This window comes from Stegostoma tigrinum, chromosome 11 (genome assembly GCF_030684315.1).
Source record: "Stegostoma tigrinum isolate sSteTig4 chromosome 11, sSteTig4.hap1, whole genome shotgun sequence".
NCBI lineage: Eukaryota > Metazoa > Chordata > Chondrichthyes > Orectolobiformes > Stegostomatidae > Stegostoma > Stegostoma tigrinum.
In genome coordinates this window covers 21,146,297-21,164,420 of record NC_081364.1, presented here as the reverse complement: position 1 = coordinate 21,164,420, position 18,124 = coordinate 21,146,297, and the positions used below count along the sequence as shown (strand labels likewise).

Genomic DNA, 18,124 nt, shown 5'->3' with positions numbered 1-18,124 from the left:
CATGCCTTTTACACATCTCATGATGGAAACAAAACGTTCTGGACAAATGTTCGTAAAAATAATCATTGTTTAATTACTTGCTGTATGGATTACAAGCATACTGCAAAATTAATCATGTGGTTAAGTGATATTTGCATCAGTTGTCACGAACCATGTTCAACACCGATGCATGAATCAAATTTAGAAAGCAATTGCTCAAATACATTTCTCATCTTCAGGCCTCTCACCAAAATTGCAAATTACAAATAGAAACAAAAATCTAAACCTATGGACCTATCTGTTCAGAAAGCCATAAATGTATTACTACTTCAGAAAAATGAGCTAAGTCAGGGCTTCTGACAAGAACATTTCAATGGAATCCAAGAACTTTCCTAGCAAGGTGTCAAGGAGAAGTAGGATGGACAAGAAATGCTTTGCCAGCAAACCCCACATCCCAGCAACAAATAAAATAAAAAGGTATCGTTACAAATAAAAACCAATTGTTGGAAAAGCTCAGCAGATCTGACGCCTTACTTCTGAAGAAGGGTCACTGGGCTTAAAAGTTAACGGATTTCTTTCCACAGGTTGCTGGCAGACTGGAAGTCCAGCGGCAATGGAAACTCCTGCCGAATTAAGGTTGTATTTTTGTGAAAGCAACAGGGATTACAGCCACTGCTCAGACAGCCAGCAAATGCCCCATCTTTGTCCATTTAGGCAATTGCTAGGTCACCATGAGACAGGTCTCTTGGACAAAATTGTGAACAGTGGAGTTTATGGCTGTTGCAGTCACAAACACCAATCTGATGTCTGGGATTATCATCACGTATTGGCAGGAAGAGAAGGGGCTGTCTTTTGGTAGTGCTCCCTCAACTACATTCCAACAACAGGGACTTTGAACAGGCACTGAATGCTTTGAGGGAGGGATTTTCCTATTCACCCAAGTTCCCAAACCCAGCAGGAACACGCCAGTAATCCCACAAGGGTTTGCTTACTTTGGTCCCTCGTATGGTGAGCCTTCTGCCTGGCACTGGTTTAGTACCAGAAGTGGTGAAATGAGGTATTAAGTAGGCATCAAACGTCTTGCATTCAGAGGACCTTCCTGCCACTGGCTTAACTGGGATGGAAGCAGGGTCCTCGTCCACCTCAGAAGTCACTAAATTCCTTTCATAATCCCCGTTTCCTTCATATCAGATGCTTAACATGCAGGTATGTGACAACTAGGGTAATGCATTCAGGCAATGATCAAGCACATCTGACATCTGTAATCCATACAGCAAGTAATTAAACAATGATGAACATCTGCCTTATGGTTCTATACAGGTTTTGTAAACAATCTTTGACTTAAAACTGTTGCCAGAGCAAGGAAAATAGTTTCAAAGATTTTGATCATCTTTCAGCCATCAATACAATATACAAGTTTACGCAAAAACTTTAAAATCTTTGGTTAGCATCAGTGAGAATACAAAGGTATTGATTCAATGAGAATTAATTAGCAAGGCAAGCAAAATTAGTCTACAATAAAGTAATGCAAAGATCAGAATAAATGCCATCTACAGTTAAACTTTCACTTTCCTTTCAAAACATAAAGCAAACTTTGCAACAGAACAATGCATAATGCATAAATATCATCTGTACTGTTTCTCAGAAAGATAAACTGAAAATACTTCAGACCTGACAATAAAAGAGCAGAAAAAGAATCATGGACATCTTACATAATGAGATTATGTAGAAAAGAATATGAAAGACCACCTGACCAAACTGGCAGTTTAAATTTCTGAACTTCCATGCTTTGAAAATTGAGATGATAGAAAATTCAAAAGCAAGATGGAAGTTAGGAAGACAGAGTTATTACCTTTCTGCCGACATTAAAACAAAAAGTTCTGAAAGAATCCTTAAACTGCAGGAAGCGTGCCACAACCATTAGGTTGGAATAAGTCAACAAATAAACATGGACAAGTGACAATTTTTCCCAATAGCTACTAAAAAATAGTTTTGACAATTCAAAATCCAATCTGGTAATTATTGAACTGTAACTGTTAACAAATAAGAGAAGCCAACAGTAAAAATGAACTGATATGCCATCACTGTTAAAACCATGAATTGAGCCAGCATACACCTTGACATTATTGACACTCCAAAGCAAATTAATGCAGTTTGTTTTCTTCTACCCGCACTTCAAAACATTTTTACAATAAATGGCAAAGTGCTTTTTGACATCTTTAACTGCAACTAGTTTTCTTTGAAATACTCAAGAGTTAAACAACACACAAAATCATCTCTCTATTAGTTTATTACTTAGAGACAGCACCTAGCTTGATGAACAGCAGGGAGAAAATTACTGCATTCACAAATACAAACTTAGAGATGCAAAATTACACTTCAGAACCCAAAACGGTTGTTAAAATTCCATTAGATTCCTCACAAATTCATATCAGGTCTGATTAATCAAGTGTTCAAAATCTGTGCATGTCGTAAGAAATAGTCAACAATTTTCAAAAATGGTAAAACCAGATAAAGACATTTTCCACAGAAGTAAACATTTAACCACACAATAATTGAAGGTCATAATTCAACTTTAAACTTGGCCAGGTTGTATTTTATATTATTTCATTGAATTTTTAAAAAAATATCAAGTGATTAAAAGCCACACGACTCACCAAGGTACCTTATAATCAGAAACGAACAACAAGTGTTGGAAAAAACACAAGTCAGGTCGCGTACTAGACATAAATCAGAGTAAAACTTTCAGATCCAGTGACCTTTTTCAAAACTTATCGCTGGGAAATGTTGGGCTATTATACAGAAGATAAGGTGGGGGTGAGTGCTGGGGGAGGTGGAAGAGGGAGGAGTAAACAATAGATGAAGATAGAGCCCAAAGAGAGATAAGGATAGTCAACAGACAAAGCAGTGGACAATGGTCAGCCTAGGAAAATGACTAACTGCTACTGGGGACTATTTGTGGCTAGCAACGGATTGTATGGAGGTTGGGAGAGAGGGAGGAGTGGACCAGGATGTCCTGGAGGTAATGGTCCTTGCAGAAGGCTGATGAGGGAGTGGGGTGGAATGTGCATCCGTTGGCAGCAGCTTGCTGGAGGTGGCGGAAATGGCAGCTAATGATCTTCTGGTTATAGATGCTGGTGGAATGGTAGGTGATGACAAGGGGGGCACTATCGCTATTGTGGGAGGGAAGAGAAACGGTGAGGATTGAAGCGCAGGAGATGGGTCGGACCCAGTTGAGGGCCCTGTCAACTACAACGCTAGGTTGATCCTTGGTTGAGAAATCAAGCTGACATTTTGGAGACCCCTTTGATGAAGTTGGCATCATCAGGACAGATGTGACTGAGATGGCGGAATTGACAGAATGGAATAGTGTCTTTGCAGGAAATAGGGTATGACAACGTATAGTCAGGGTAACTATGGGATTATTGTGGATATTAGTGGTCACTGTATCCCCAAATACGGAAAAATAAATGCTGGGAAAGAGAGAAGTCAGAGATGGACCAGGTGAAAATGAGAGTGGAGTGGAAATCAAAAGCAAAATTGATAAACATTTCCATTTCTGGACAAGAGAGGAAAGCAGAGTGATGATATCATCAACATACCAGAGAAAGTGTGGTGGGTGGGGGCTGCAATAGAATTTGAACAAGGAATATCCCACGTATCCCATAAATTGACAGACATAACTGGTGCCCTTGTGGGTACCCATGGCCACCCTTTCAACCTGAAGGGAATGAGGAGTTAAAAGAAAGAGAGGTTGTTCAGAGCGAGGAGAAACTCAGCCAGGTTTCTCCACAAAGTAGTAGAGAGCCTGAAAGCATTCTGACAGGGGAAGCACATGTAAAGCAATTGCATTTCCATGGTAAATAGGAGGCAGCTGGAGATCACAAACTGGGAATTCTGAAACTGATGTAAAATGTCAGGAATTGCAGATTTAAGTGAGAAGGGTCTAGACAAGGGAAGAAACAACCAAGTTGAGGTAGCAAGAGATGAGTTCTGTGGGGCAGGAGTTGGCAAAAACAATGGGTCTAGCAAGGCAGTTCTGCTTGTGGATTTTGGGATGAAGGTAGATACGAGCTTTACAGGATTGGCAGATATGAACTTCTGTGATTCCTCTGGTGCTTTACGTCAGTTTCAGAACTTGTGATGCAGCTGTAGTGTCCCTATCTCTGAATCAGGTGACCTGGTTTCAAGTCTCACCTACACCAGAGATATGTAATAGCATCTCTGAACAGCTTGATTAGAAAATATCTCTACTCTGCCAATGGGGCTCATGTCACAGCAGCAGTCCCAGCCTCTGAACCAGGAGGTATGCATTCAAGGCCTACCTGCTCCAGAGAGGTGTGCCATAGCACTTCTAAACAGGTGAATTACAAATATCCTCATTCTGCCTGTTTACCCTAAGTGGAGATTGTTGCCAATGAAATTTGATCAACAACACAATTATTCTGTTGCAGAACTACAGCACTTTAGAATCAGTGCTGATGCACTGCTGAATCTGTATGGCAGCATGAGCTAACCTCCACAGGAGAGAAAATTAGATGGGGAAAAATGTCGCTCGATTCAATCATTGATTCCAAAACCCTGCTGTTGCTATTCCTACTGACAGTCTAGCACCTGAGCCTCATCAAGCCAAGTCAATGTAAATTGGCCTGAAAAGCAAAATTCAGACACCACTGAATGAACAAATCATTTTTTCAGTAACACAATTCAGTCAGATTGTCAGAACAAAAACTTGCCCTTGAAAATACTTTACACTAGTATTTTCAACCTCAATTGCCCTCAGTCAACGTAAAATAACATGAAACAATCGTCTGCAGTGGACAGGTACATCCGCTAATGAGTCAAATGCTCAAGGATGGTTTGGCTGACATTAGGTGATGTACTACAGACTGGGGTGTTGCTGTCCTGATCTGTTGCAACAGTGAAAATGAATAATCTATGACGATACAGCAAACAAAAAACTGGGTCAGTATAAAATCAAAGATCAGATGTAGCAGAAACTTTAATGGCAGACAGAAAAATCTGAGAAAAAAAAAGTGTGGATCAATCAGGTGGAGGAACCTGGAAAATGTAAGTGAAACAAAATATGACAGGCAAAAAAGATCCAATTTCTATTTATGGAGGTCCTTTCATAGCTCAGGATACCTCAAATGTACTTTAAAGCCAGATAAATTTTTTGAAGTGTCAGTACAACAGTGGATTTGCATGGAGCAAGGTCCCATAAACTGCTGTGGATGACCAGATCATAATTTCACATTAGTGAAATAATAGTGCCATAGGATCAATCACCTTCATCCAAAAGGATAGTTGGGCTGTTAGAGGCACCTTTTGTTAGCAAAGGATCTAAATCAGAAACATCAACTTGTGAGGTAGTCAATATCTTGCCGCGCTCGCACCATTTTTATCAGGAGAATTCAACAGGAATTTCTCAATTTTCATTGTTAAAACATCTTAGTAACTGTAACTTACAAGAACTGAAACTGATTCATCAAATCCAATGACAGTTTCAAAACATTAAGAAATGGACTAAATCTCCTCCTAAAACTGGCATAGGCAATTCCTGTAAATACATAGAGTCCCCAACCTCATTTTCGAAGGGTTAGCTACCCAAACAGTGAAATAATTGTACAGAGTATTTTATTTGTAAACAGTCTTTTGACAAGTGGAACAACACAAAATTATCTTAAGTTCTCATGACACAGTGTTTAGTATTTTGGCCCAAGATCGCACAAGAATTAACAATCTCAAGTTCCAAGTTAATGATGCATTTGCTTCACCTTCAGTGCCTCTGAGGAGGAGTGTAAAATGTTGAAATTTGAAGACCATAAAATTAAATCCACTTCATATTCCAAATTAAACCCGAGTAGAGATACATGCAATGTTTCCTCATTTCTACACTTGCACTGCCAGAAAACGTTGATAAAATATAATTTAAAGTCAACTGTTTCACGCAAATGCACATAAGCATATCCGAAAGCAGAGTGCATTAAACTGTATTCCATTTAGCAATGAGAAAATTGTATCTTTTTATCCATCTCTGCAGAACTGAAAACCCATGAAAAGTTTGTTTAAAAAAATTCCGAATGTAATGCAGCCTCTTTGTAATATTTCATCCAGCTTTTGACATTTTATATTCTGCAGATGTCAGAACCACTTAAAATAATGTAATACTTGGCCAATATATTTCCAAGAAGCCAAGGTGAAAATGAAATACTGTCATTTTATTTGTCATTATCTGGCAAAGCATCTAGTAATACAAGTGATAAAGATTCCTTTTGAAGACATTTGCAGCATGTCAAGTTTACATGATAACATTGACACATGAATCGCTCAACTAGTCTTATGTTTGGAGCCTTGTAGAGACAATTCCAGAGTGTTGTGAATTTCAAAAGAAAACAGTGTAACTACATTGTTGAAACACATGGCTTTTAAAAATACTTTATCCAAAATAATTAACCAGTAGTTCCAGAACTTTGCCATGTTACCTCAATGAATAAACCACCAAAATTATTTTCTTGGACATATTTAATGAAACGATCTATTTTCTCTCAAGGCCAGAACAACAAATAGATTGAATTTGTTTTAACACAAGTAAAGGCACAGCTTAAATTTTTCCAAATTGGTGAAATGCACTGTAAACATTTAGTGCATAAATGTAATGCCCAAGACCACAATATTTCACAAATAAATCAAGTGCATTTAAGGTTTTATAACTCAAAAATGTGGAATATAATCTGGTGTAAATTTAATAACTAAGTTATTTCCTATCAAAAGGGCCAGATTAACAGTAACAGTCAATTTTTGTAAAGTTACTGCAACACCATGACATTTAGTTGCAGATTTGCTGAGCGTACGCGATCAATTGAGAATGGTCATGTCAATTTAATTATAGTTGTGTCCTGGAAATTCCCTTCAAGACTCCCATCTATGTATAAGGATTCACCAATGTAATTTATGATGCCTTAGGAGATTAAAGAGCACATTTGGTAAGAACAAAATCACTGTTTAGCCTTCTAAGAGATTTTCTGTCTTGCTTCGATATTTTCAAAAAACTACGTGAGGCTTGCTGGTGGCATTCTGATTGAAACTATCTGCTTTCAAACTATTGTTAATCTTCAAAGTGTTAGGAATTAATCTGAGTATTTGGTCAAAAGTAAAAAATGAGGGAAAGCAGTACAAAGATTACATTTTTGTATGGTGTCTCATTTATTCGCTGTGTCTCCTTACTGGAGTAAAGAGCCATAAACTGGCAAAGAAAAGCAGAGTAAAAAATACCACTACAGAAAATTTGCTGAAACAAGCCCACAAGAATTCAGTCAGATGAGAATTCCAACCAATGAATGTGAAAATTAGTTGAACCAATTTAAAAAGAGTACAATACACAAAATAGTCAGATTGGGCATTCTACCTTTGATATTAAGTGGTAGATTGCTATTGATAACTTTAAAAGTATTTTAACTCTGCTAAAAAAATTGGATTCCAAAACCCTTCCCCAAAATAACTTTCAGTCTATCACCTTTGGAAAAATATATTTCTTCTTAAAACATTTCAGTAAGCATAAAAAGGGATCAGAACCTCAATGTAGTATATTAACTACTTCTAACATTTTCTTTTGAATTTAATGGCTATTGCAACAAGTCCACAAAACTTACAGGGGTGTTAAAGATGAAGCGTCATTTTCAGGGAGCCAATAAGGGAGTGGTTCAAATCGTAATTTTTGACAATTTGCAGATCAGGGGATCTTTTGCTCACAAAACGTTGTAGGACAATTTACACATTAATAACTTGATGCAAACAGCAACTGCTAACTGACCATATTGTTTTACCATTGATGAAGACACATTGGATGTGATGGGAAGATGAATCTTAAGGAAAGCACTAATTAACATTTAAAATGTTTAAAACTGGCAAACAGCACTGCACGTAAAAGTATCATTTTTTCAGTTTTGTTAACAATATCTGACATGACATTGCAGGCCATCTAAGAGAATTATATACAGTGGCAAAATTTAAGAATTAATACTTGCATTGATAAGACAAATACAAATTAACTTACTTCCAGAATATAGCTCTCTAAGGCTCCAATATCTTTAAGTGCTTCTGAATCCTGGTGAATGACCACAACCTCTTTTAAAGGATACTGAAAAAAATTTTGAACAAACCTTTTGAGTGTTGTTTGTAAGATTCCATTTATATGCTGAAACATATAGCCAGTAAACAAAAACAATAAAAGGAAAAGAAACAAAATTTGAAATAGACCATGAAGACAGGACTTTGAGCGAGAAACAAAGCATGGAAAATTATCAAAGGATTAAAAACTTGCAAAGCTTCAGGATGATTAATGCAGCATATTCTTTATTAGCATACTAGGATAACAATAATAATGCACATATCGTGAAAGAGTATCAAGAACTCTTCATTAGTTACAGAATCTGTACGAACATGATTAATGTTATTTATTTAATTTGCTGCCCTTGAACAGCAAATTGACAATGAAGAATAAGCAAAACCATTTCGTGTGAACCTAGATTGACTGAAAGTCTTATAAATTCTCTCTAGTATTAAGACTGGAAATATTTCTTATAAATGCTCCGGAACTAAATTTATCATAGAATCCCTCGTGTGGAAGTTACCATTCAGCCCATCAAGCCCACAATGATCCTCTGAAAAGCATCCCACCCAGACCCACCCCATACCCTATCCCCTATCCCCGCAACCATGCATTTCCCACGGCTAATCCACGTTATTTGCACATCCCTGGACACTATGGGTAATGTAGTGTGGCTAATCCACCTAACCTGCACATCTTTGGACTCTGGGAGTAAACTGGTGCACTTGGAGGAAACACACGCAGCCACAGGGAGAATGTGCAAACTCCACACAGACTGGAGTTGCCCAAGAGTGGAACTGAACCTGGGTCCCTGGTGCTGAGGCCACAGTGCTAACTTCTCAGCCAACTTTGCTGGAACGACATGGTATTTAATTACTTTTTAAAAAAAAGCTCTCTTTTGTAGAAATTCTAAGTAACTGATATGAATAATGTCTTTCATTTCAACGACAATACATAACTCCATTGTCATTGTCTTGTTTCAGGAGAATATCGTGAGTACAGAGAGGCAGAGATTAGTCTTTATAAAGACCCAGAATCAAAAACAGAGCTGCAGCATTACTTCAAATTGCAGATGATATGTACAAACCTTAACTGGGAGCGTCTTCCTGTCTCGGATCACTCTTCCAAGGTCAATGACTGACTGCATTTGAGCAACTGCCCTTTCAATACGTTGGTCAATGACAGACTCCCTAGAGGAGATAAATCAAAAAAAAGCATTCACAAAGGGAGGAATGAGAAACAAACCTTCCTTCCCCCCCGCCCCCAACTTAAAACACACCAAGCAAACTCAGAACATTGTTAGAGAAGGATGCAAGTCGTGGACAAGAATAAAAGGGCATTAAACAATTTAGAGTTACATAGTATTCATCCCAAATGTAGTCAAAGACATGGAAAAGTTCTGGGAGGCACTGATCAACATCACGATGGAAGAATGGACACAGGCAACCAGAGAAGCTACATAAAATGCAAATCATAACTTTTGTATGACATGTGACATCTCCAAAACACAAATTAGTTGTTGAAATCAGTTTAAACGTTGCCTCCCATCAGATTGCTTCCCTTCCTTGCCGAAGGAAGGACTGGAGCAAAATGAGAAGGAAGATGCAGAAATTACAGGCATTGTGAAACCTGGAAGGATCTCACCATGATGGCAACATTCAGGATTGTCTGATTCTGCCACATTTCAGATGAACTCCTCTAACTTAGGAGGTGTCTGCGAAAACACTGATGATGTAATGTGAATCACCTCACTTCTGACTGCCAACAAAAGACGCTCATCCACTCAGAGGTTTCATTGACATCATTTATGGGCCCATGATCATGACTGACATATTGCCTTCCTTTTCCTGTACCATGATTAATAAAAGGAGGCCTAAATAGTTGGCTTCATAAGCATAAATGGTGCATAGTCATCTTCTCCACTTACAGAATGAATGTGGTGCAGAAGGAAGCCTTTAGGTCTACTCGTTTGGAAATCATTCTGGTAATTCATGCAATGCTTTGTCCAATGCAGTGACCTCTGTTCTCAGTCATTTCTACCTGGCATCAGATGAGGTGGAGGCACTCTGCACACTTATCTAAGCATGTGATTCAAGTAGGCGTCATCATCATACAGACACCTCAAGAGACTGCTTTATCTATGCCACTGGGCCCTACAGTACAGGTTTGTCTTCAGAGGGGTCAAGGTGGTCATCCATGATGTTTAAAACCGAAAGAATCATGGCCTTTCTTAGCCTGCACTGCTACTTCATATAATTTCTGCAACTGTACTTTCAGATCCATTTTCTCCTTTACCTCATTCAGATTTGTATTTGCCAATGAGAATGAGAAACTGCAAAGTGGTTTACACACAAATAGAAACGAACAACCAGTCACAAAGAAAGTTGTCAACTGCTGGCAACCAATGACACTTAAGCTTAATATAACTGAAATACTCCAGCATAATTGTTATTTTGAATCACTGCCGTATTCAGTGCAATTTGAGGAGTGAGCTCTAAATGCTAGAAATTAAAATAACATTATTATAGCCTGTTTTTAAAGGCAAATGCCAGTTATGTTTATTATATGTTTATTATATGAAAGAAAGATATTTTAATTAGGCTTTAAGTTATCAACCTGCTTTTTTATTATTCATAAAGAGAAATAGAAATCATGCTGACAAACATATCTTGTTTTAATTTAATCCAGGAGAACATGTGTAAGTGCTACCCCACTGCACATCTAACATTTGCCCAGAAAGTATGGTGAGCTCATGAAGGTTTTTCTACAAGTTCCTCTGATTTTCTTTACTTGGATTTCACGTCTGTTAATAAGTTTAGAATTACAAAATCAGTTATGTGTAAAGATCTATCCTTTCATTTTTCCTGCATTGTGGACAACTGTTTTTCATCATTTATAAAAATGATTTGGATGCGAACATTGGAGGTATCATTAGTAGGTTGCAGATGACACCAAAATCGGAGGTGTAGTGGACAGTGAAGAAGATGAGCTCAAGACTACAATGGGATCTTGATCAGATGGGCCATTAGGCTGAGGAGTGGCAAATGGAGTTTAATTTAGTTAAATGTGAGGTCTTGCACTTTCAACAGACAAATCAGAACAGGACTTATAGACTTCATAGTAAAGTCCTAAGGAGTGTTGCTGAATAAAGAGACCTTGGAGTGCAGATTCATGGTTGCTTGGAAGTGGAGTCGCAGGTAGATAGGATAGTGAAGGCAGCGTTCCGTATGCTTGCCTTTAGTGGTCAGTGCACGGAATATAGGAATTGTAAGGTCATGTTGTGGCTGTAAAGGACATTGGTTCGGCCACTGAGTATTGCGTGCAATTCTGGTCTCCCTGCTGACAGGAAGGATGAAATTTGAAAGGGTTCAGGAAAGATTTACAAGGATGTTGCCCAGGTTGGAAAGTTTGAGCTATAGGGAGGCACTGAACAGGCTGGGGCTATTCCCCCCAAAGACTGTCAGAGGCTGAGGAGTCACCTTAAAGAGGGGCATGGATAGGGTAACAGGCAAGTCTTTTCCCCAAGGTGGGTAAGTACAAACCTAGAGGGCATCAGTTTAAAGATGGGAGGGGAAGATTAAAAAAAAGACTGAAGGGATAATGTTTTCACGCAGAGGATTGTGTGTATGGAATGAGCTGCCAGAGGTGGTGGTGGAGGTTGGTACAAAAGGCATCTGGATGGGTATATGAAAAGGAAGGGTTGCGAGGGGTATGGGCAAATGGGGCTAGATTTATTTAAAGATATCTGGTCAGCACGGACGAGTCGGACCACAGAGTCTGTTTCCATGCCATTCAGCTCTATGACACTATGACTCTAGATAAGAAATATTAAAAAGCAAGGGTGACTAAACAATTGCTGCATATTTTGAAAGCAGGTAACCTGACACTTATTGCACGCATCATTAAAACAGTTGAAATTTCAAGCAGTGGTTAAAATGTGTTTGCAGACAAACTGGAGCGGTGAGGGTGTGTAGAAATGGAACTTTGTTTGGTACAAGCTGCTGAATGGTCGGTGGACTAGTAACCAGTTATTGATGGCAAAGGGCTTCTGTTTGTCAACAACTAAGTGCCAGGTTCTCAGCTAAGTGAACATAATACAGAGAGAAAGAACTCCATCGGAATGCCAAGAAAATTATCTACAGTAAAAGCTACTTTTAGCAAGAAGATAACCAGCTTATCTTTCTTTCGACAGTTGTTTTAAGTTGCGACTTTTAATTAATGAGCCAGAGACCATAAGAGAACCAGCCACCCTGAATTTTGTGCAAACCAGTTATAGCATCTGGAAAAGGATGACTAAGAAGCAATATCAGAGGAGCAGGAAAGCCGACATTACAGTTCTGGACCCTTCTTCAGAAGTGGAGGGGAAGAGAGCTCTGAAATAAAGAGAGAGAGGGGAAGGCAATGATAGCAGGAGGATCGAGAAGATAGGTGGAGAGAAGACAGACAGGTCAAGGAGGCAGGAATGAAGCCAGTACAGGTAGGGAGTTGGGATAGGGGCTGGTCAGTGAGGAAGGAGGGGCAAGAAGGTGGGAGGGAAGATGGGCAGGTCAAGGAGTTGGGGATGAGGCTAGTACGTACGAAGTGGGGGTCGGAGATGGTCAGTGAGGTGGGACGAAAGATGGACAGCTCAAGGAGGTGGGTACGAGGAGCTGGTCTTGGGATGAAGTCAGGGATGGGAGATGTTGAAGCTTATAAAGTCCACATCGAGGCTATAGGGCTGCAGGTTTCCCAGGCAGAATGAGGTGCTGTTCCTCCAGCCTTTGGGTGATGTCGTTGTGGCACTGGAGGCGGCCCAGGGTGGACATGTCGTCCAAGGAATGGGAGGGGGAAGTTGAAGTGGTTCGCAACTCGGAGGTGCTGTCATTTGTCACAAACCGAGCGTAGGTGCCTAACAAAGCGGTCTCCAAGCCTCTGCTTGGTTTCTCCGATGTAGAGAGGGCCACAATCGGGAGCAGCAGATACAGTAGACAGCATTAGCAGATGTGCAGGTAAACATCTGTTTAACATGGAAGGTTTTCTTGAGGCCTGGGATGGAGATGAGGGGAGAGGTGTAGGTGCAGGTGTAGCACCTCCTGCAGTTGCAGGGAAAAGTGCCGGAGGTGGTGTGGCTAGTAGGGAGTGTGGAGCGGGCAAGGGAGTTGCAGAGAGAGCGGTCCCTCCGGCCGGCAGATAAGGGTGGGGACAGAAATATATCCTTGGTAGTGGGATCAGATTGCAGGTAGTGGAAGTGGTGGAGAATGATGCATTGAATCCGGAGGTTGATAGGGTGATGTGAGAGGACAAAGGGGTTCTGTCTTTGTTGTTATTATGGGGAGGGGATAAGAGGGCTGAGATGTGAGAAACGCAATTTCACTCCACAGTGGTCAAAAAATGCCCTCGACCGCATCTCTTGAGTTTCCTGCACCTCAGCCCTCACACCCCCTCCCCGCAATAATAACAAAGACAAAATTCCCCTTGTTCCTGCAGCTGGAGTCTAACTACTTGTAATAAAAATTTTAGTTAAATACAGAAATCTGATCCATGTATTCAGTCAATCTGGGCCTGAAAGTAATTAAGTTGGAGAATCTTTGTGCAATTTAATTTTTCAAGTTTTTAACTTTTGTGAAGACTTCAGGAATAATAAGGCTTGATTTCCAGTGCACTACCTGAGTGAGGTGAGACATTTTTCAGATTTTTCATGTCAGAGGCAGTTAAACTTCTTAAATTTTGTGTGTACAGTATATAAAAGACATTGGAATAAGAAGATAAAACTTAGTTTCAATATCAACAAGACAAATAGAAATGGAAAATATATAAAGATAGAAAAGTGACAAAAGAGTAACCTGTGACAAGATACAAAAGGTTTTTTGTGCTTTCACAATAATGAAACCACTAATATTTAAATAATTTAATTTCACTGGTATTGCTGTTTAAGCAACAGCATAGAAGTTGAAAATTCACAAAACATTCTTGGAGAAGTAGTCTCAAGAGTTTTAAAGAGCAACGTTTTAAAGCAGCTGGTCAGTCAATATTGTATCAGAGATAATGGGAACTGCAGATGCTGGAGAATCCAAGATAAAGTGTGAAGCTGGATGAACACAGCAGGCTGAGCAGCATCTCAGGAGCACAAAAGCTGACGTTTCGGGCCCAGATCCTTCTTCAGAGACCTCTCTGAAGAAGGGTCTGGGCCCGAAACGTCAGCTTTTGTGCTCCTGAGATGCTGCTCGGCCTGCTGTGTTCATCCAGCTTCACACTTTATTATCTTGGTCGATCAATATAATTGGTAATAATATTCACAAAGGGTTCAAAATCATAACATTTATCCTTTCTTTTATATCGTGATATTGAAACTATTGTTTTTAAAACTACATTTTGCTTTGAGATACCAGATTAAAATTAGAAATTAAAATAAACTAGAACATTAAAATGTTTTAGGGGAGTTGATATTTGCATGTTGTCAAACAATGACTTATCAAGGTAATTTCTCAAACTTATTGTTCAACAAGAATGTAAACTACCATCAATTTCATCATTTATTCAGCAAAACTGCAAGTATAAATGAATAAATTCAGTTACGTACTCCATTATGTTGTTTCTTTTTTCAAAATCCTGAACAAAACAAAAAAGTGTCATTTTATATAATATCAATACATTGTACAATAAGAAAATATCATACCTCACTTGTGGCAGCATAAGATAGTGAATACTATGTGTATCTTTGTCCGGAACTGAGGATAAGTCTATTAAGTGCCTCAAATTCTGGTACATCATTTCAGTGATGAAAGGTGTGAAGGGTGCCTGTAAGACCATAATGGTAATATTTATAAAAGTTACCACAAAAACAATCAAAGCATTAATTGGTATGATCATTCCTACCAGGTTTGCCTCCAATTTATTAAAGCACAACTGGGAATGGTTTTATTATTTGTACACATGAGCTCAATGAAATTCTAGCTGTCATTGTGCATTATTAATTCAAGAAAATATCATAACATCAAGAAAAACTGACAAAGGATGACTTCTAGCATTGGGCCAATGTCTACATCAATAATAATGCAAAACTTAGCAATAATGTCTTATGATTTAGAAGCAGTCATAATATGGTTATTTTGTAAAAAACGTGTTTGGAAATCTTTTGTTGTTTTAATAAGGCTAAAAGAAAGTACAGAGTTTCCATACATCATAAAAGGATTGATTCTGATTAAGTCCAAATACATGTGGCTTATTGACTCTGGGCCTGGAAGCAGTACCAACTAGGACTAACAAATATCAAGGCTGTGCAGCACACTGAAGAATAAAGATCAAGAGAGGAGAGCAGTTAAGAAGGTTCCAAAAAAAAACGGCACTGTATGAAAATCTGTACAGGCAGAATACAGTTTCTGTGGTTGGATGTTGCCCATAGAAAACTAGCTAAATCATTGGTGGATAGGCTCTGGTATTCTGCTTGGAAGAACAAAAGAGACTGAAACTGGGACCATACAGGTGGAACAGGCTGTTATTACCACATTGAGAGACACTCTTTGTTGCACCTGCTATTTCATGTGTAATCTTTTGCTGTTATTGATGTGCTTTATTGTCAATTCATGTTAATTTGCACCTATGATATTTCATGTTAAAAAGATACAAAAGGTGAAATTTCATCCGATAACTAAGTTACCCAGCATGGAGTTAATTTGTTTTTCTGGCTTACAGATCCTCTGGGATCCAAACATTAACAGTGAGTATTGTTTTGACTAAGTAAAATTGGATAATTGGATAACAACTTCCAGGGTCTGGCCATGCACAAAAGGTGGTAATTCAGAAATTTTTGTTAGATATAACCTGCACAAGCTGTGATCTGCCAGAACCTCATTTACAGAATCAGTGTAAAGTTAACAGTGGTATCATCAAATCAGGGTATTTTCCCAATAACCAACTAATGACACTACAAGAGATTAGGACTGGGGCATTGAGGAGCAGCAGAGATAGCAAGAACTGCAGATGCTGGAAGTCAGTGTTGATACGGTGTGGAGCTGGAAGAATACAGGTCAGGCAGGTACAGAGAAGCAGGAAAATCAATGAAGGGTCTGACCTGAAACATTGGCTTTCTTGCTCCTCTGGTGCTGCCTGACCTGCCGTCTTCCTCCAGCTCCACTCTGGGTCTATCGATATCCTGTTATCTCTTTGGCAATTCTTCTCACTATCTGCAGCTCCCCCATCTTTAATGTCATTTGCAAACTTACAAGACAGGCCACCTATATTTTCCTCCAAATAATTTATATCTATTACAAATAACTTATATCTATTACAAACAACTGGGGTCCACCAAGGATCCCTGCAGAACACCAGCAGTCACAGATGTCCAGTCAGAAAAACATCCTTCCACTGTTACTATGTAACAGTCTATGACCAAGCCAGTTTTATATCCATAGATCCCATTGGCTTTACCTTTTGAATCAGCCTGCCGTGAGGGACCTTGTCAAAGACCCTGCTAAAGTTCAGGGAGACAAGATCCACCACCCTGCCTGCAATCATCTTCATCACTTCCTCAAAACTCAATTAAGTTTGTGTGACACAACCTCTCTCACAAAGCCATACTGTATCACTAATAAGCCTATACTTTTCCAAATATGAGTAAATCCTGTCCCTAAGAGTCTTCTGCAATAATTCCCCTACCACTGATGGGAGGGTCACCAGTCTAATTTCCTGGATAATCTGTTACCCATCTTAAATCAAAGGAACAAAATGGCTATTCTCCAGTCCTCTTGGATCTCTCCTGTGACTAAAGAGGACACAAAGATTTCATACAAGGCCCCTGCAATTTCCTTCCTTGCCTCCCACAGTATTCTTGGGTAGATCCCATGACATGCTGGGGACTTAATGCTTTTCAAAGTGCGCAACACCTATTTTACATCAACATGCCCCATCCACCACATCCTTTTCCTTTGTAAATACGGATACAAAATATTAGTCAAGGACCTCATCCACTTCCTCTGACTCCACACAAGTTCCATCCTTGTACTTAGGTGGACCTACCCTTTCCCTAGCTACCCTCTTGCTCCTTATCTATGTATAAAACACCTTCTGATTCTCCTTAATTCTGTTTACCCAGGACATTTCATCACCCTTTTTGGCCCTCCTATCTTCTTGTTTAAGTTCTTTGAGAGATTTGCTGGTCTTTAGTCTCTTAAACCTTACATATGTCTCATGTTCCTTTTTGACTAAGTTCTCAACTTCTCTTGTTATCCAAGGTTCCTGAGTCTTGCCATCCTTATCCTTCATTGTCACAGGAGCATGCTGATTCTGAGCTCTAATCAATTGGCCTTTAAAGATTCCCAAATACAGATCTTGATTCACCCTAAAATAGCTACCCCAATTTATCTTCCCCGTTCCTGCTTAATATTGTCAAAGTTGGCCTCAAAAAAAAAAGCACCTAACAAACTGCCCTGATCCAAGCCTCTGGCACTGGGCAAGTCCTAGTCAATGTAATGGAAGTTAAAATCACCCATCACAACAACTGTTTTGTTTTTACACTTTACCATAATCTGTTCACATATCTGTTCCACTATTTCCCACTGACTGTTAGGAGGCCTGTAATACAACTTCAAAGTGATTGCACCCTTCCTATGATTGAGCTCTACCATATGGCCAATGCTGGATGAGCCTCTAAAGGTGTCCTCCTCTCAGTACAGCTGATATTCTCCGTAATCAGTAACGCAACTCCCCCAGCTCTTATCTTCCCGAAACATCTAAATCCCAAAATGGTGCGCAGGTCATCACGTCCCTCTCTCAACTAAGTCTCTGCAGTAGCTACACATATTAATCTGAGCTCTACGTTCAACTGCCTTACCTGTCATACTCAAGTTCAAACAAATGCACTTTAAACTGCTGTGTTCAGCAATCTCTCCATCCAGTCTTCATTTTAGCTTGACTGGCCTTAGTGTCTAATTCCTCCTTGATCATTTCATTTGCTGAGCTTCAGTTCTGTTTCCAAACCACCCCCCCCCCGCAACCCCCGCCACACTAGTTAAACCGAGGATGTTACCAAGCACAGTAATGAAATGTCTGCAAAACAAC

At 39.4% G+C, this 18,124-nt stretch overlaps 1 protein-coding gene across 3 annotated transcripts in view; it reads right to left on the bottom strand.

Annotated features, from left to right (window-relative positions):
* Positions 1 to 18,124, bottom strand: part of iars1 (isoleucyl-tRNA synthetase 1) — a 183,617-nt gene that overhangs the window by 53,703 nt on the left and 111,790 nt on the right. For all 3 annotated transcript variants that reach the window (XM_059649825.1, XM_059649823.1, XM_059649826.1), the window contains 3 exons: positions 14,745 to 14,866; positions 9,177 to 9,279; positions 8,036 to 8,119 (listed from right to left, as the gene is read on the bottom strand). In XM_059649825.1, the coding sequence (XP_059505808.1) occupies positions 8,036 to 8,119; positions 9,177 to 9,279; positions 14,745 to 14,866 (309 nt within the window). The remainder of the gene's footprint in view (positions 1 to 8,035; positions 8,120 to 9,176; positions 9,280 to 14,744; positions 14,867 to 18,124) is intronic.